The 18,370-nt window shown below is 62.6% G+C and overlaps 1 protein-coding gene across 1 annotated transcript; it reads left to right on the top strand.

The window, feature by feature from the left end:
- Positions 1 to 3,835: 3,835 nt before the first annotated feature.
- Positions 3,836 to 16,046, top strand: AIRE (autoimmune regulator). Its single transcript, XM_010360108.2, has 14 exons — positions 3,836 to 3,967; positions 4,396 to 4,570; positions 4,818 to 4,973; positions 5,338 to 5,412; positions 6,171 to 6,284; positions 7,529 to 7,674; positions 7,859 to 7,939; positions 8,961 to 9,076; positions 10,164 to 10,263; positions 10,782 to 10,964; positions 11,568 to 11,689; positions 12,532 to 12,634; positions 14,586 to 14,648; positions 15,803 to 16,046. The coding sequence occupies exons 1-14, from the start codon at positions 3,836 to 3,838 to the stop codon at positions 15,881 to 15,883; spliced, it is 1,647 nt and encodes a 548-aa protein (XP_010358410.2). The 3' UTR covers positions 15,884 to 16,046.
- Positions 16,047 to 18,370: the final 2,324 nt, after the last annotated feature.

Below are 18,370 nucleotides of genomic sequence, written 5' to 3'. Positions count from 1 at the left end.
TCTGTTCTCCCAGGGCCTGTCCACTGAGAGAGCCCCAGCCCATCCACTGGGCCATTTGGTAAGACTGCAAGGCAGATGGTCAATTCTGCAAGAAAAGAAAAAATCTGGCACCACAGCCCCCTAGTTCACTGAGAAAAGCGACTCTGTCTGGACACATACCCACAGTGGGATGCAGTGGAGAGGCCAGACCAGGGAACCTGAGGCCCAACAAGTGGGGCAGGTTTGAGACAAGACTAGTAGGAGGGGAGGGGCAGGGGGTTCCCCCCAACCCAACGCCCTTGGCTGAGCAGGGGTGCTTCTGAGCTCACCGGTGCTCAGAGCTGCCTCCCCGGCTTGGACACCTGTGTGGAATGGCCGTCCCGCCCTCAACAAGCAGAGGCAACTTCCTCTCTACAGTGAGGAAATTGAGGCCTGGTGAGGAAGCTGGTGGCCAGGAGTGTGCTAGGGTCCTCACAAAGTGTCCTGAGGGGACCCACACCTCCCTTGATGCCAGACCACCTGGCCAGGCTGCAGGAGCAGGGCCCGGGGCCTCCAGGAACCAAGGCCTCGCCAGGGCTCCACATCCCCCAAGGCCATCCTGACTCAGACTCCTGGCCTCTGGGAGCCTGGCCCTTTCAGGGAACTACAGGGGATGGAACCTGCAGCTAGAGCAGGAGAGAAGGCACAGAGTCCAGGCTTGTCTGAGGGGCAAAGGCCAAGCCCCCTCCAGCCCCTTCCCTGCTCTGCCATTAGGACCTGGCTCCTCCCGACTTCCGTACACATCACATAGGCAGCGTCCCCCCTCTTTGCAGGCTGAGAACATCTGACGTGACCTGGGCACCTGAGGGGCACCCAGCACAGCCGGAGCATGGACTGGAAAACCTGTGTTCTTTCGTGCATCAAGGTCTGAGTCATGGTTCTGCCCCTTAGCAGCTTCGTAACTCTGGCCAAGCTCCTCCCTGCAACGGGCCTCAGTTTCCACATCGTGGACTAATCACGATGAGAAAACCTGTGGAGACCGTTCTGCTGATGGAGTGAGCAGAATCACGAAGCTCTCAAGGCCTAGCCAGGGCGTGGCAGGCCCGCAGGCGTCCAAGGGAAAAGCACGGATGTGGGAGAAAGGGCTGCCGGGCCCTCCCCGCTCCAGCCAAGGACATGGGGCTCAGGCGCCTCTTGGGGAAAGTGAGACTCAGTGTCACAAAGGGCATCAGCCCCACTGAAGACAGGCTGGTCCCCCAGTGCCTCACTCCGCTCCTGGGGTCTGTGTCACCAGGGCCTCCTCCAGGGAGCCTTGGCAGCTCCAGATCCCCCGCGGACAAGGGGCTGGGACGGAAAGCCCCACAGCACGGTGGAAAGTCCAGAATTCTACAGAGGCCTCTTTGTTAACCTCCATGCAAGAGGCTGGGGGACGCCTGCCCACAGGGGTCAGGCCCCAGCCTGATGACACAGGTGCACCCGCAAAGATTTCAGGTCTTTTTAAAAAAGTGAAGTGCAGACTTGGATCTTGCTTTGCAGTTTTTAATTCCCCTTTAACTATCTCTCGGCTAAGGCATCCATTGACTCACTTAACCATCTGGGGAGAGAAAAGCCACCAGGTTGCAGGGAGTGACTTCAGGGCAGGATGGCCTCAAAGGAGAGAAGAAAGCCGAGTTGCCGGGAGCAACAGTTACTGGTCATCCCAAAGCTGCGTGCACTGGTTCCCTGGCACCCAGGGACTTTTATGCATGAACTGTGGAGCCCGTGGGCCCGAGGGTTGCCATTGAACTTCATGTTAGTAGCTCTCCCCACGCAAGAGCCTGCCCCTGGATGAGCAAGGAGAATGGGGGTGTTGCAGGAGCAGGCAGGGATCCCGTGCAGAGCTGGGCTTCTGTACGACTTCTGCTTGCGCTTACTTAAATATTTTTGCTGTAAATACAGAACTGCAGGGGAGAGGGCAGGAAACCCAGCGAGCAGCAGCCTGGCCTGGCTGGGGACAGGATGTGTCTGTTGGAGCGGGGACCGGCAAGGCAGGCAGGCAGGCGGGGGGCTTCCCTCTCGGGGTCTTCGGAAGGCGCAGTGCGGGGAGTGAGAGAGCACACTCCACACGCCCAGGCATGGGTAGCGAGAGGGCCCTGCTCCCAGCTCAGAGCTCCCAGGACATTCTACACAGGAGCCAGCCTGTTCTGACCCTGCACTGCCTGATACTCCACAGCCACCACTGGCTTTCTGAGATGGACCCCCTCCCCCACAGCTCCCCACGACGTCCCCAGCACCTGACTCCAGGCTGACCACCTCAGTCACCACCTCTGGCCCCACCTTCCTCCCCAGGTTTGTTCCCAAACACCCCCAGAGTCTTTTCCAGACGTGCAGAATGCTCAGGGGGACCCTGGGCCTGGAGGCGGTAGGAGAAACCGAGACCCACCTCCGGTCTGGAGAAGAGGTGCCCGCCACTCCCCATCCTGGACTCTGGCTGCCCAACAGCAAATGGCACGCCTGCCCACGTGGGACTCTTGGTGACATCTCTCACTGCATCAGTTATTCCCTCAGCCCAGTGCTGCCCGGATTCAGCCTTCCTGGTATCTTCGTCCACCCTTCAGCCCTAACCCTGCTGGTCAGGTCATTCCCTTCTCCCACTCAGTGGGAACACTTGTGCCCAGAGTCCTCTCGTCTCTGCAGCCTGCACACAGGGCCTGCCTCCCTGGCTGACCGCAAAGACAAGGGGACTGTGTTACCAAGGCCTCCCACTGAGGCCACCCTACTCCAGGCCATGCCTGCGCGGCCGCCACAGCCTCAGCATCATTGCAGGCCCCGGGCCTCTGCACCTGCTCCTGCTTCAGTGGGGGCACTGTCCCCACCCATGTCCACCTGGGACCTTTGGCTCCTACCCACTGCACCTCCCCTCCAGGACACCTTCCCAGATGCCCCTGGAAGCTCCTGTCCAGGCCACAGCATCCCTCAGCCTCTGTCACTGGTCCTAGGAAGATCCCTAGGGAGCTCTCCCTCAGGACCACACTCAGGAGCCCCGTTGTGGGGCCAGCCATCTTCCTTCTAAAGCACCTGGAGGAAGGAAGTAGGGGGTCAACGTGAGCCTCAGTCCCCAGGCGAATGCACCCCTTTTAAAGATTAGGGAACTGAGGCTCAGAGAAGGAAAGGGCTTGCCTGGCATCACACAGCCAGCCTAAGATGGTGAAGTCAGGAGCCTCCCCGGCGACGCCCAGGGCTGCTGTATGTCTCCTCCATCAGACTGGGCCTCCATCCGGCTCCTCCCACAGCCCCAGGCGGGCCCGAGTAGGGGCTTTCAGCTTGCCTGGAGGTCCCCCAGGGACACCACCCCAATCCAGCCTCCATGGAGGTTCTTGCCGGCCACTGGGAGGGGCCATTGCACCCCGGGCAGCCCCTGCCAGGGCGCTGAGCCCCGAGCCTCCCCGCCGAGGGTACCTGTCCCAGCTTTGCCCCATTCGAGCAGGGCCCTCGGGGAGGCAGGACAGGGCCACATTGGGAAGTGAGAGGCCTCTAAGTCCCGCGCAGAGCAAGTCTCCGTCCCCAGCCCCCGAAGCAGCTGCCCTGGTGGGTGAGTCAGGCTGGTCCGGAGACTTCCCAGGAGCGAGGGAGGGAGAGCAGCGCCTCCATCACAGGGAAGCGTCCCCGCGGGAGGCTCTGGCTCTGATTGGGCGCCGGGGCGGAGCGGCCTTTGCTCTTTGCGTGGTCCCGGGGGTATAACAGCGGCGCGCGTGGCTCGCAGACCCAGGGAGACGGGCGGGCGCACGGCCGGCGCGGACGCCCCACAGCCCCGCCCGGACCCGAGGCCAGGCGAGGGGCTGCCAGTGTCCCGGGACCCACCGCGCCCGCCCCAGCCCCGGCTCCCCGCGCTGACCCCATGGCGGCGGACGCAGCCCTGCGCCGGCTTCTGAGGCTGCACCGCACGGAGATCGCGGTGGCCGTGGACAGCGCCTTCCCACTGCTGCACGCGCTGGCCGACCACGACGTGGTCCCCGAGGACAAGTTCCAGGTGGGCCCCCCGCCCGCCCTCCACGCCCCTAGGCCCTGTGAGCCAGGGAGAGTCCCCAGGGAAGTTCCAGGAGGACCCCGCCCCATGCCTCCGCCCCTCCAGATCCCCAGGCCCCTCCAGGCTTCCCCACCTCCCTCTGGCCAAGGAGCCAGGGCGTCCCTGAGGACAAGTTAGAAGCTGGTCCCCTTCCCCCAGCCGTCCCCACACCCCGCCCCCAAGCCAAGGGAATGGCCTCCAGGTTCCCCCAGTCCCACCCTCAACACCCTACACCACTACCTGACCCCACCACAAGCCAAGGAGATAGGCACGGAGCTGCCCAGGTCGCCAGCACCTCTGGGAGCTCCACCCTCTAGTCGTGGTGGAGATGGGCAGGCCGCAGGGTGTGGGGGACCACGCACGGCAGGGACCCTCATGCCACCCCACTGCAGGAGACACTTCGTCTAAAGGAAAAGGAGGGCTGCCCCCAGGCCTTCCACGCCCTCCTGTCCTGGCTGCTGACTCAGGACTCCACAGTCATCCTGGACTTCTGGAGGGTTCTGTTCAAGGACTACAACCTGGAGCGCTATGGCCGGCTGCAGCCCATCCTGGACAACTTCCCCAAAGGTGGGTCCTGGTGGGCTTGGCCATGCTGGGGGCCTGGGGCAGCTGCTGTCACCTGCTCAGCCCAGCTGGACTGGAACCAGAGTGGTGTTTGAGGAGCCCATGGGTGATGTCCCAGGACCATCTTGGATCCTAAGAGGCAAAGGGGCCAGGCCTCACCCACCTGGCTAGGGTGTCCAGTTTCCGGGCCCCCTCCTCCCCCTGGAGAAAACCCTGAGGTTGGGACCCTGCTCCTGCCCCTGAGCTGCAGATGTGGACCTCAGCCAATCCCGGAAGGGGAGGAAGCCCCCGACCATCTCCAAGACTTTGGTACTACCACCCAGACTCCCCACCAAGAGGAAGGCCTCAGAAGAACCTCGAGCTGCCGCGCCAGCAGCCCTGACTCCAAGGGGCACCTCCAGCCCAGGTACCTCACAGGGGAAGCCAGCCGGGGTCTCCAGTCTTCCCCGGGAGCCCATGCCCCTCCCCACCCAGGCTCCCACCCACTGGGCGTGGAGCCAGCCTGCCTGGGGCTGCGGGGGTCTCCTCTGGGTACTAGACCAACACACTGGACCAGCCTCTCAGCTCCCTCCTGCTTGAAGGGTGTCCTCCCCAGGGCTGGCAAAGTGGGCAGGTGGGTTTCATTTCCTTTAACTGATGAGAAACCAGAGCCTGGCAAAGGGAATACCCAGCACTGGGCCCCCTCCACCCCTCCCTCCTCCGGCCCCTGCCCACCAGCACTCACCCCCACCGAGAGGGGAGGCCAGGCTGCCCCCAGCTCCCCCGTTCAGGTTCTCAACTGAAGGCCAAGCCCCCCAAGAAGCCGGAGAGCAGCGCAGAGCAGCAGCGTCTTCCACTTGGAAACGGTGAGTGGGGCCCAGTGGGAGCGCCTCCCTTCTGCCTGGCCGGGGCAAGGGGTCAGGGGTCAGAGCAGGGCCTGCCCTCTGAGACCCTGTCCTAGGGGCTGGGGACATGCTGGCCTGGTGTGTCATTCCAAGGGCCTAAGCTGCACCACCAGACCCAGGAAGGGGACACCTTGGGTCCAAGCATGATCTTGCCAGTCGCCCCTGCTCCCACTGCACCCTCATTCTGGGACCCCTTCTCAGGCACTTCTCTGCCCATCCACTCCCTGTTCTTCAGGACCAGTCCAGACATGGCTTCCTCCAGAAAATCATCCCTGGTCCCCAGCTGCATTCAGGCTGAATCCTTCCTGTCCCCTTCTCCTTCCTTCCCAGGGCACTGGACTCCAGAGACCCCCTATGCCCACTGTTGTCCTCCCTGAGGGCAGAGCCTAGGGACTCTGTGTCCCTCCCAGCACAACACAGGGCCCATGTCATGGAGGGGGCTGGTCATTGGGCATTCCTTCCTCTCCACTGTGCCAGCTCTGCTGACACTGCCACCCCCAGCACACGCACACATGGGTGCACACACGAACACACACGTTCTCATGTCTCTGCCCTTACCTGTGGGCTGTCTGCATAAGGTGGGGCTGGGTTCCCTCCTCGGCCTGCCCTGGCTGGAAGGAAAGGGCTCTGCAGCCCTGTACTGTCTGCTCCTGGCATAGAGTTTGTGCTCGGGAACTGTCTTCCCCATGGGTGACCCCAATGGGTGCTCCCTTTCCCAGGGATTCAGACCATGTCAGCTTCAGTCCAGAGAGCTGTGGCCATGTCCTCTGGGGACGTCCCGGGAGCCCGAGGGGCCGTGGAGGGGATCCTCATCCAGCAGGTGTTTGAATCAGGTAGACGCTGTGGTGGGGAGATGGGACTGATGGGGAGACCCAGGCTCCAAGATGGAAGGATGATCGCGCCCCTCTGCACCCCTCCGTGCCCCCCTCCACGGCCCTCCACGCCCCTCCGCGCCCCTTTGCACCCTGGTGGTCCCACAGCAGGTGGGGCTGTCGCTCATGTAGCCAGAGTTTCTGCCTGTGGTTCTGATGACTTTGGAGGAGGAGGGTGGGCACTGAAGTCTCCCTGTCAGGGCACCTTCTGCAAGGCCGGTGGTCCAGGCCCACATCCCAGCCCGGGATGCGCTGCACCCCCAGTCACCTCCATCCATGTGCATGGGCCCTCCTGGGCCATGGGGCTGCATCCTTAGAAAGTTCTGTCTGTGCTGCTGAGACCCTCCAGGGTGTCTGCACTCTTCAACCAGGACAGCCTGCAGGGTCCTCACCCTCCATTCCCTGGCCGGCCTGCAGCGTCCTCATCCCCCATTCCCTGGCCAGCCACTGACCCCATGCAATCACCTGTGCCATCTGACCAGGGCACAGCAGGGCTGCTGGTGGAAGACCCACCGTGCCATCGGGCGTTCCATCTACAGTCCCTGCCATGGCGTCTCCTCGGTGCTGGGCATGGGCTGGGAACACCAGGCACAGCCAGGGCCCTGGTCTTGCACTTCTGGGCGGTCCCAAGGCCCACTGTATTACTTCCTAAGGCTGTTGGATCAAATGGCACAAACTGGGAAGCTTGAAATGGCAGAAATGCCAACATCAAAGTGTCTCGACGCCACACTCCCTCTGCAGGTTGCAGGGAAGAATCCTTTCTTGTCCCTCCCAGCTGCTGGTCATTATGGGGGTATCCCTGTGCCCCTTGTTCCTGGGCTCAGGGTCCCACCACTCCAGTCTCTGCCTCTGTGGTCTCACAGCCGTCTCCCATGTGTCCTCTTTACAAGGGCACCAGTCATTGAACTTATGGTCCAGTGTGACCTCATCTTAACGAATCACATCTATAATGACCCCAATTCCAAGTAAGGACACACGCTGAGGTTCTAGGTGGACGTGAACTTTGGAGGACACTATTGAACACCCTGGTATAGACCCGGGACAGTCCCCGGGCCCCAGACTCGACTGGGGTGGGGGCGGGCTGGAGGAACACAGGCTGTGGGAACTCCACCTGTCTCTGCTAGACCCCAGTCCGGGGCCTACACGACTGCCAAGGCAGGTCCTGCTGGGTAGGTGAGCCAGGACCAGCCGGCATCTCCTCCCAGGGGGCTCCAAGAAGTGCATCCAGGTCGGGGGGGAGTTCTACACTCCTGGCAAGTTCGAAGACCCCGGTGGTGGGAAGAACAAGGCCCGCAGCAGCGGTGGTCTGAAGCCTGTGGTTCGAGCTAAGGGAGCCCAGGGCGCTGCCCCCGTAAGCACCTGACCCTCCCTGGGGAGTCCGGCTCTTGCTGCACCCCCACCCCAGGAACAGCATTGCCTCTGGGGGAGTGGCTCTGTTGGGGGGCTGGCGGCTGCTGCTGAGAGACACCTGGTGCCACAGCCATGTGCACCCTCGCTGCTCAGGCTGCCATTACTGACGCCCCTCTTCCTTGCAGGGTGGAGGTGAGGCTAGGCTGGGCCAGCAGGGCAGGGTTCCCGCCCCTCCGGCCCTTCCCAGTGACCCCCAGCTCCACCAGGTAATGCCCTAGACCACAGGAGGGGCCCCTGTTTGCCCTCGCACCCCTCGGGTGGGTCCTGCTGCCTCTGCCTTGACCTGGGCACTCAGGGATGAGCACTGGGGCCTGAGCCCCTCCCACAGGGCAGAGCTCCTTTTCTCTAACAGACAGTATTTTCTCTTGATAATATACAATCGTAGTATTTTAAATAAGTTAGAGAAAGTGAGGTCCTCTCAGGCTCTTAAAAGCACAGCGTTTGGTCCAGGCTGTACGCACTGCTCTCAGCTGGGCCCATGGGTGGGTCGGGCACCCCTGCTACAGCCAGGAGCTTGAGGGTCCACTGGGAATGCCAGGCTCGTCCTTGGTCTCCAGCATGGTTTCCTAATGGGGTAGAAGCAGTGTGGTGGGTGCCTGCCATGGTGGGTTACAGATCTTGACCACTTGGCACCAAGGGCTCTGTGGGGCCCTGGCACTTAGGAGTGACAGGGCCCAGTCCTGCCCTGCAGGGGCACCCAGGCTGGCAGGCGTCTGGGGGATTGTTAGAATAAGTAAGGTCATTGCTGTGCAGGACCAGCCTAGTCTGGCTGTCTGGAGGGATTCTGGAGGAGGTGGTACCTGGGAGACCCCTGAAGGCACAGCAGGCACCATCCAGGCAGGGCACAAGGAGGGTGGGGGCTGCGGGTGGAGGATTCAGCAGGTGCTGAGGTCAGGAGAGACCTCCCTGGGCCTGGCCCCACTGCCCTGTGAGGAAGGGTGCATGTGGTGGGTGTGCAGTTCCAGGGCCCCTGGAACACAGCAGCCCGTGAGAAACCGGGTTTTCTTTCCAGTAGGGATGGCCCTGAGGGATGTCCGTTAGAGACCGGATGGATGGGGAACAGGTGGTCAGGGCGGAATTTCAGGCCCTGGTAGCATGGGAGCAGGGCAGAGACTGGGGAGTTCAGGTACCCAGAGATGCTGGGGGAGCCGTTTTGGGAAGGAGGTGGCTCTCAGGAGGGTGCTGCCCCCCAGCCCAGTCTGCATGGGCGTCTTTTGCCTGTGCCAGAAGAACGAGGATGAGTGTGCTGTGTGCCGGGACGGCGGGGAGCTCATCTGCTGTGATGGCTGCCCTCGGGCCTTCCACCTGGCCTGCCTGTCCCCTCCACTCCGGGAGATCCCCAGGTGAGCCTGCACCTCTGCCAGCGCAACCAGGTCACCCCAGTTCACAGCCACCTCCACCCACTGACCCTGAAGGGAAGCCCCCCCAGGCTCTCCCATCCATGATGGAAGGGGGCTCTGAGTCAGGTCACTGGGCCATGGGGCCAGGGCCTGGGGTTTTCCCACCCTGCTGCCTGCCTCCCAGCCTGGCCACACCGGCTGCCCAGCTGGGCCCCTGAGGGCAGCACAGCAGAACAGAGGCTCCGGGTCAAGATGCCACCCTGTCCAAGCTCATCCCAGGCTGCAGCCCATGCCCCCATGGGTAGCCAGCCCCCACCCCCAAGCCCCGCCCCAGAGTCCCCGCACAGAGGCCACAGAGCTGCGCCCCCAAGGGCAGGTGGGAGCTCATCCACCAATGCACAGGACCCCGGGCTTAGTGGGGGCGGGAGGCCTCCTCTGTGTTCACATCCCAGCACTCCCTCCCCACAGCCCACCGAGCCCTGCCCTCACTCCAACCCCACAGGACGTGGCAGTCTGTGGGAGGAAGAGCTCTGGGAGGAGTGGGGACTCAAGTTCAGGCGAGGCTCTGCCCCAGCCCCTGAGTGGCCGTCACCAGGCCCCCTCTCAGCCTCTTGCGTCATCACTAGAATAAGGGGCGCAGCCAGGGGCCTTGCTCGGCTCCTTCTGAAGCCGTCCTTGCTGTCTCTTCCTGCCCTTGATTGCCTCCCATTCTGCTGGGTGCCATTCCCCTTAAGGAAACAGGGTGGGTCCCAGGACATAAACAGTCAGCTTAAGGGGGCCCCCGGCAGGGCCCAGCCCTGAGAGGCAGGCAGAGCCACTGTGGGCCCGCAGGTGTTGGGGATTCCTGGGGTTCATCAGAGAGCACGCCAAGGGGACCCTGATCGCGCTGGCCAGGGCCACCCCATTAAGGGTAAATGTCCCCCTTGGGGCTCTCCCTTCCTGTGTCTCTGCCCATCTCCCTGCTGTGCCTCGGTTCCCCCTCCGTAAAAGGACATGGTGCGGCGGAGCCCCCGAGCCCCACCCGTGGGTTTGGGGATCTGTCACCCGCTGTCTTGTTCTGCATGTCTCTGACTGGTGGACGCACGAGCAGTGGGACCTGGAGGTGCTCCAGCTGCCTGCAGGTGACAGTCCAGGAGATGCAGCCCCGGGTAGAGGAGCCCCGGCCCCAGGAGCCACCCGTGGAGACTCCGGTATGGCCATGCCCCCTTCTAGGCCGGGGCACCCCTCCTGTCTGTCTGTCCCCTGGAGTCCTGTGGGACAGGCCTGCCCCAGCTGTAGCACTGTGCCCCTCATGCCCATGCCTGGTCCTTGTGGTCCCCTGTGGTGGAGCCCCCATCATGGTTCCTATAGGCCGAAACCCAGCTCTCCTGGCTGCGGATCCACCCCTGGGGAGGCACTATGAGCATTGATTACGGCCCTGGAAGATGTGCTCATCGTTCTGCTGCTGTGAAGACAGGAGGGCTACTGTGCATGGGCCCAGTGTTCCCTCTGACAGCCCTGAGGGCCAGGGGGCCCCTCGTGTGAAGACGGGAGGATGGAGGACCACAGAGCCTGCCACAGGCCTTTCCCACTCAGTGTGGACGCCTTCCCTCTCCGGCCCTCCGCCCCCACCTGTTGCCCCGGGTTTCAGGGTCCCAGCAGTCACTGACTCCTGGGTGGTGCCCGGCAGGTGCCCACTGCCCCTCTGATGCTGACCCTTGGGTTCCAGCTCCCTCCGGGGCTTAGGTCGGCGGGAGAGGAGGTGAGAGGTCCACCTGGGGAGCCCCTAGCCGGCATGGACACGGCTCTTGTCTACAAGCACCTGCCGGCCCCGCCTTCTGCAGCCCCCCTGCCAGGGCTGGACTCCTCCGCCCTGCACCCCCTACTGTGTGTGGGTCCTGAGGGGCAGCAGGTGAGCAGGGAGTGCAGGTCAGGATGGGCTGTTCAGGGAGCCCAGGACTTACATGGCGGATGAATTCACCTGAAACAGGAGGAGAGGGAGGCCAGACGAGACAGGGTCTGGGAGGCACAGGGCTTGGGGCTGTGGGGGGAGCGTGGGGGGCTTCATGGAAAAGAGGAGGCTCCTAGACCTCCACTCCAGCTCCTGGCCCTGGGTATTACTGTTCCCCTCATAAGGCAGGACAATGAAGGGGGGGATGGCCCAGCGCACATGGGAGCCCGCTCCGCCCTGCCTCAATTCCCTTCACTGCAGTCCTGTGGGCACCGCCCTTCAGGAGACTCCTGCACTCAGCCCCAAAGGAGGCAAGGCCGGGCCGGCCAAGCGGGAGAGAGGTGTGGGCACCAGGCTTGCCTGAGGGTGCTTGGGTCTCCCCTGCCTCCTGTGGATGGGGCTGGTCCTGCTGTCCTGCAGCCTTGGCCGCACCGTGAGCCTTCCCACTTGCGCCCAGACTTGCTGTCCAGCCCTGGGCGGTCCCAGGGGAGAGCACAGAGGGCTCGGGTTCAGCTACGTTTCCCCCCGGCCCCCCATGTCACCCCACGGGGTCGCCTCCCACAGAGTCCAGCTCCTGGCGCGCGGTGCGGGGTGTGCGGAGATGGTACGGACGTGCTGCGGTGTGCTCACTGCGCTGCCGCCTTCCACTGGCGCTGCCACTTCCCGGCGGGCACCTCCCGGCCCAGGTTGGCATGGAGGCCCAAACCCACACCCACACCATACAGCTCAAACCACACCCCATCCACATCCTACACCCTGTACTCATCCCACACCCCCCACCCACCCCACACCCCTGACCCACCCCACCCCACACCCTACACCCCACCCCATAACCTGCACCCCACCCCACCCACACCCCCCACCCACACCCTATACCCCACCCACACCCTACATCCCACCCACACCCTTCACCCTACTCACACCTAACACCCCACCCCATAACCTGCACCCCACCCACACTCCACACCCCCCACTCCCACCCACAGCCCCCACCCCCACCCTGCACCCACACCCGACACCCACATCCCACACTTCAAACCCATATCCTATACCCCACACCCACATCCTACACCCCACACACCTACACTCCACAGTCACATGCCACTACACTCCCACACCCTACACTCCACAGTCACATGCCACTACACTCCCACCCACACCCTACACCCCATCTCATATCCTGCACCTCACCCACACCCCACAGCCACACCCCACCCCACATCCCACACTCCCACCCCATAGCCCCCACTGACACCCTGCACCCCACTACCACCCCACACTCCCACCCACACCCTACACCCACCCCACACCCTACACCCATCCCACACCCTACACCCCACCCAGACCCACCACTCCCACTCTCCACCCACACCCACACCCCTTCCTCACATCCCACACCCCATCCCCCACTCACCACCCATGCCCACACCCCACACCCAACACTACCTCCCAGCACCCCATCCTCCATACCCTGGAGGTGGCACTCCTGCTACCCCCAAGCCTGGCAGCCCCTCATCCTCTGCTGCAGGACGGGCCTGCGCTGCAGATCCTGCTCAGGAGACATGACCCCAGCCCCTGTGGAGGGGGTGCTGGCTCCCAGCCCCGCCCACCTGGCCCCCGGGCCTGCCAAGGTCAGTGCCACAGGAATCCTCCATGAGTGCTGGTGGTGGGGGTGGGGGACCCCTCGGGTTAGGGTAGGGGGAGCACATCTCAGGGCAAATCTGGGTGCCAGCTTCGAGGGTTTGCACCATACGTATGCACTGACCATGTGCTCATTATCTGTAGACAGTAATTTCTCTTTAAACCTAATTATTTTTGGCAACTTAAATATAGTTAAAAGGAAGCTCCCTCCAGGGTTGGTGACTGACATCACGGTTGGTTGTGTGGCCGTCTCACAGCACAGGCCTGAGAGTCTCACCAGGGTGCCCTGGTGGGGTGAGGGGAGAGCAGGAGTGCCAGGCCTGCAGGAGCAAATCCCCACGCCGTCTGACCCCTCCAGGCTGTCTCACCCGCAGTCCTCCCTGGGGCCAGGATCCACCCCACTGTGTGGCCGGAGCCTCTCAGAGAGGCAAAGCAACCCTGGGTCCAGCCAGCAGCTCTTCGTTTCCTCCTGCTCTGCTGTCAGACAGGACCTGGGTGGTGGGGAGACCCCTGACTGCTGGGGCGGCCTGGCTTGCCCTGGAGCTGGGTGTGGGGGCGGCCTGAGTCACTGCTGCAGGAGCCTCTAGGGGTGGTGGCCTCTTGCCCTGTCTCCAGCAGAGGCCTCCTGAGCACATCCCAGCCACTGAGGAGCCTTTAGGGATCCTGGGGTGATTACATGTCCCACTGCTCCACTGGCCCACTCACTTTCCCAGCTCTGCCTCCACCCCGTATACACCGTGTGGTGACAGGCCACCCTGGCGTGGTACTCCCAGGCAGGTGACGGGCCACCCCGGCATGGTACTCCCTGGGCAGGTGACAGCCTGCCCCAGTATGGTGCTCCCCAGGAGGGTGACAGCCTGCGCCAGCGTGGTACTCCCCAGGCACGTGACAGGCTGCCCGGGCATGCAGGCTCTGGCCTGGCATGGCACAAGCCTCAGACCAAGCCCTGCCCTTGGGGCTTTTGTGGAACAGTGGCGTGGCCCACAGCTGTCATTGTCCCCTTCCTTCTAGAAGCCTGCCTCCTCACACCACCCACCTGGAGTCGGGGCCCAGCCAGGCCTATGCAGATGCCCCTCCCCAACCCCAGGCAGCTTTCTTGCAGCTGCTCCTGCAGCGGGTACCTCGTCATTAACCTACTGGGTTCTGTCTTTGAACAGCAGTGGCCTCTTTGTTCTCATTGTGGTGTGAAATGTAACGCTATGTTAGAGGAAAAGTTCTGGCTGGACTTGGCCCCTCCCCAGCCTGCCCCCTTCCCCCAGGGTGGTTGGGTGTGCTCCCAGACCCTGTCCTGAGCAGGTCTCCCACCCACTGGCAGCATCCTTAAGAACAGGGAGCATCCAGGGGCTTCCCCCTCCAGACTGGACAGCCCCTCCCTCAGCCACGCAGGGCTGCAGGGCCTTGCAGCGCCAGTGTTCACCCGAGTGGAGGAGCTGGGATGTGGCTGTTTGGGGCTACCAATGGGCAGTTCCACAGGGTTCAATTTAATATGGTCTCCTCTTTGCTGGGGGTGCCCGCCTGGGGACCTTCCCTCACTCTGGCCGCTCACCCATGGCGTGGGCTGGCCCTGGTGGTGTTTGTCAGGGGCGGGGGTGGCATGGACCAGGCACTTTCCTCTCTGGGTCTCAGACTTCCCCTCTCAGAGTGGGACTTCCTTGCTGGTTCCCTGAGCCCCCTCGTTTTCCCCAGGAGGCCACACAGTGTGGGGGCTGTCTGGGGGCCGTGGGCAGCTGGCCGTGGGCAGTGAGCAGGACCCTGGGCAGGCAGCCCCAGCCCCATCATACCCACGTAGCCCTGTGCCCCCACCCCCAATGGAGCTGGGTGTAAGAATTCCCATCTCAGTGTGGGGGGAAATACCACCATGGCCCCTAGGCCCTGCGGCCTCTGTGTCCCCACCAGGGCTGTGGGAGTGGGAGTTGACCTCTTCTCTTTCCTGAGTTCCAGGATGACACTGCCAGTCAGGAGCCCACTCTGCACAGGGATGACCTGGAGTCCCTTCTGAGCGAGGTAATGCCTCCCCTGGCCTCGGCTGCACCTGCTGCTCCTCCACTCCCCCTCCCCTGCCTCAGCCGGCACCCAGGCCCCCCACTCTGGGCACACTGAGGACTGCCAGCCCCCGCTGCTCCTGAGCCATGGAAACTCAGGCTGTCCCTGTGCCACCAACCAGGAGCCCCAGTGCTGCTGAGCCCCTGGCACCCTCCACAGGAGTCCCCCAGCCCCCCACAGGAGCCTCAATGCTGCTGAGCCCCTGGCATCTCCCCACAGGAGCCCCCCCGGCCCCTGCCCCGGCAGAAGCCCAGTGCTGCTGAGCACCCCCAGCCCCTCCCCGACAACAACTCCCACACGGCCCCTTGCCCAAGGGCCTGGACCCTGGCAGGCAAGGCTCGAGCACCAGGCCCAAGATCCACTTTCCCAGGGAGGGTGGGGTGTGGGAGTGGGGGGGGTCCCGGGCCCTGTTCCTCTGAGAGTTGCTTGCGCCTCCCAACTCAGGCCTCTCTATGCTAAGATGGGCAGGTAGAATCTGTGGGCAAAATGTGACTTTTAAAGCCTCTGTCTGTTTTTGGCAAGAGGATAAGCTCCTCCAGCCTCCACAGGTTCTCCTGTGTCTGGCGTGGCACCTGGGGGTCCCAGCTGACCATGGAGCAGGGGTCCTGCCCTGTGCAGTGGCCATGCCCCACACACCCTGACCATGCAGATGTCTGTAGAGCCCCAGGGCCTGAGAGTGGGCCAGGGGACCCAGCGCTGGGTAATGGAGCTGCCCCTCTGGATGGGGTCCTTGGATATAGCTGGAGAAATAAGGGTCAGGCTTACAGCCTCTCCAGGGTGGCGGCCTTATTCCCTTATTCTGCTGGCATCGTGGGGCCTGTGGGAACATCCTGTGGGAACATTAGGCTCCTGAACAGAATGAGAAGCAGCCGGCCCTGACCCCTGACCCCGAAGGAGCCACCCGAGGAGGCAGAACTGCCATGAACTGCCATGGGGCTGTGCTCTGGGCTTACAGGATGCGGTGAAATGCACAGGACGGGGTCCTCCTCTGACTGGCCTGTGCCGTGGGGCCTCGGGCCTCAGTTTCCCCTCCTTTGAATTAGAGGGAAGGTTGGACGATTCTGTGGCTATGGCAGGGCGCCCCTGGAGGTTCTCACAGTTGCTCTGTCCCGCAGCACACCTTTGACGGCATCCTGCAGTGGGCCATCCAGAGCATGGCCCGCCCGCTGGCCGAGGCGGCCCCCTTCCCCTCCTGACCCTGGACGCCCGGGACACGCAGCTCTGATGGGAGGGTGCCGAGAAAGACACCGCCTCCCTCAGCCCTGGAAGCCGGCCGGCTGGGACCAAGAAGGGGACAGTGCCACGTCTTGTCAGTCCTCGGCTGTAAACACAGCCCTGTGTTTGTGGGGACGCCAGCCATCATGTGCCTGGAAATTAAAACCTGTGGTTTCGAGATACTTGTCAGTGGGGGCATTTGTTTGGGGCGTTCGTATGCCTGGTGCCTGAAGTGTTGGCCAAGCTGGCTGGAAGGGAGCTGGCCTTAAGGGAATGGGGGTGCCTGTGGGCAGGAGTTCACCAAGAAAACCACGAGGCTCTGTTCCATGCCTCCCACTGCCCCCCAGCAAAACCCAAGCCCTTGCTGTACACCCCACAAGACCCTGCGTGGTCGGGTCCCCAACCCCGGCCTCCACCCCTTACTGTGCTCTTGGCCTCCCTCTGTTCCCCCAACAGCCAGGCTCATTCCTACCTGCTGGCCTTCGCTAGGCGTTCCCTCTGCCTGGACACTCCTTCCCCTGGGGCTCTGAGTCTGGCTTCTCATCGTTGACATCTCAGCTCCAATGTCACCTCCTCATTCATTCATTCATTCATTCATTCATTCATTCAAGAAACCTTTATCATACATCTTCTGTATGCTGAGTATTTTCCTGGGACTTAGGGGGGTTTCAAGGAACATTTTGGTGGGAGGAGTGGATCATGTAAAGAAGGAGAGTGGCCCTAGATGGGGTAACTGCTGAGAAGCAGGGAACAGGCAGAGCAGGGCTGGGCATGTGATGGTGTTGCAGGGACCCTCCTTGGGGGAGGAAAGGAGCTGCGGGGCGCGCCTGGCAAGTGCAAAGCTGTGGGAGCTAGCATAGCATGAGTGCAGGGTACATGCCAGGGATTCGGACACAGCGGCCACAGTGGGGGCGGCACGGACAGTGCTGTGCCTTACCCTGTTCACAGCACCTGCCACGACTGACAGCCTCTGCACTGGCTTCCATCTCCCTAAGGACAGCAGCTGGGAGGGAGGACCCAGTCCAGTTCTCGGCCACAACCCGAAGGCCAGCTCAGCTGGGTGGTCAGTGTCGGTGGAGGGAGATGGCAGAGCTGTCAAGCTGTCATAAGCCCCCCACCCACAGGGCCCCGGTGGCAGCCTCCCCAGGTGAGGGTTCAGAGACCTGGGGGTGGAGGGTGTGGCTGCAGGTCTCTCCATGCATGGGGTGCCCAGGTGAGACACCCCCAAGGAAGGGAGCAGTCACTGGGGGTAGTAATGAAGACTCACAGTCCTTGGTCTCTTGGGACATGGCAGGCTTGCTCTGCCCGCTCCAGAGACCCTCTGCACCCCTTTGCCAGGCGCACAGCCTCCTTAGGTACCAAGGAGATCCACGGGAAGGCAGCCCCTGTGAGGAAGGGGTGGGGCAGGCCCACCCAGGACAGCCGGGGTCTGATCAATCCCCCTGGGGGAGGGGAAGTGCCTATGTCTGAGTGAAGAGGGCCTCTGCCAGCGTGGATGCTGGCGTTGTGTGAGCAAGTAGGCAGCTGTCCCAGGACGGGCCCAACAGCCTTGGGACAGCCTGGAGTGGAACAGTGGGACCAGAAGCAGCATGGTCACTGTGGGTGTCCTGGGTCCCCCCAGCCTGGACGCTGGACTCTGTCTCTGGAAGGGGAGGCAAGGAGAAAAGGAGGACTCAGAAATGCGCGTCTTCCTGCTTTTCTTTTCTTTCTTTTTCTCTCCTCTCCTCTCCTCTTCTCTCTTTTCTTTTCTTTTCTTTTCGAGACGTTGTCTCCTCTGTCGCCCAGGCTGGAGTGCAGTGGCCGGATCTCAGCTCACTGCAAGCTCCGCCTCCCGCATTCACGCCATTCTCCTGCCTCAGCCTCCCGAGTAGCTGGGACTACAGGCGCCTGCCACTATGCCTGGCTAATTTTTTTGTATTTTTAGTAGAGACGGGGTTTCACCGTGTTAGCCAGGAGGGTCTCGATCTCCTGACCTCGTGATCCACCCGCCTCAGCCTCCCAAAGCGCTGGGATTACCGGCGTGAGCCACCGCGCCCGGCCATTCCTGCATTTTCTGTTGCTTATGATGGAATACCTGAAACTGGGCAATTTATTTTAAATAATAAAATCAATTTCCTACATTTCTGGAGGCTGGACGTCCAGGGTCGAGGGGCTGCATCTGGTGAGGGTCTTCTTGCCGGTGGGGGCCCTGCAGAGTCTTAAGGTGGTGCAGGGCGTTGCGTGGCGAGGGGCTGAGTGTACTGGCTCAGGTCTCTCTTCCTCTTCTTACAAAACTGCCAGTCCCCCACCCACACCATGACAACCTACAAATAATAAAACCCTAAGAATCCATAAATGGATTAATCCACTCGGGAGGGCAGAGGCCCTGTGACTCAGTCACCTCTCAAAGGCCCCACCTCTCAGCGGCCCCCAGCTGCCACATTGGGGATCAAGTTTCAAGAGTGTTGAGGCAACAAACCCTCAAACCA

The sequence above is a fragment of the Rhinopithecus roxellana genome, chromosome 13 (genome assembly GCF_007565055.1).
Source record: "Rhinopithecus roxellana isolate Shanxi Qingling chromosome 13, ASM756505v1, whole genome shotgun sequence".
NCBI classification, from domain to species: domain Eukaryota; kingdom Metazoa; phylum Chordata; class Mammalia; order Primates; family Cercopithecidae; genus Rhinopithecus; species Rhinopithecus roxellana.
This window is presented reverse-complemented; position numbering and strand designations above follow the sequence as displayed.

Excerpts from the sequence above, each read along its gene's own strand:
- AIRE (XM_010360108.2), top strand. The coding sequence starts at position 3,836 with ATGGCGGCGGACGCAGCCCTGCGCCGGCTTCTGAGGCTGCACCGCACG. Across the intron at positions 4,571-4,817 it reads CCTGGACAACTTCCCCAAAG|ATGTGGACCTCAGCCAATCC; the intron begins GTGGGTCCTGGT and ends CCTGAGCTGCAG. Across the intron at positions 5,413-6,170 it reads GCGTCTTCCACTTGGAAACG|GGATTCAGACCATGTCAGCT; the intron begins GTGAGTGGGGCC and ends TCCCTTTCCCAG.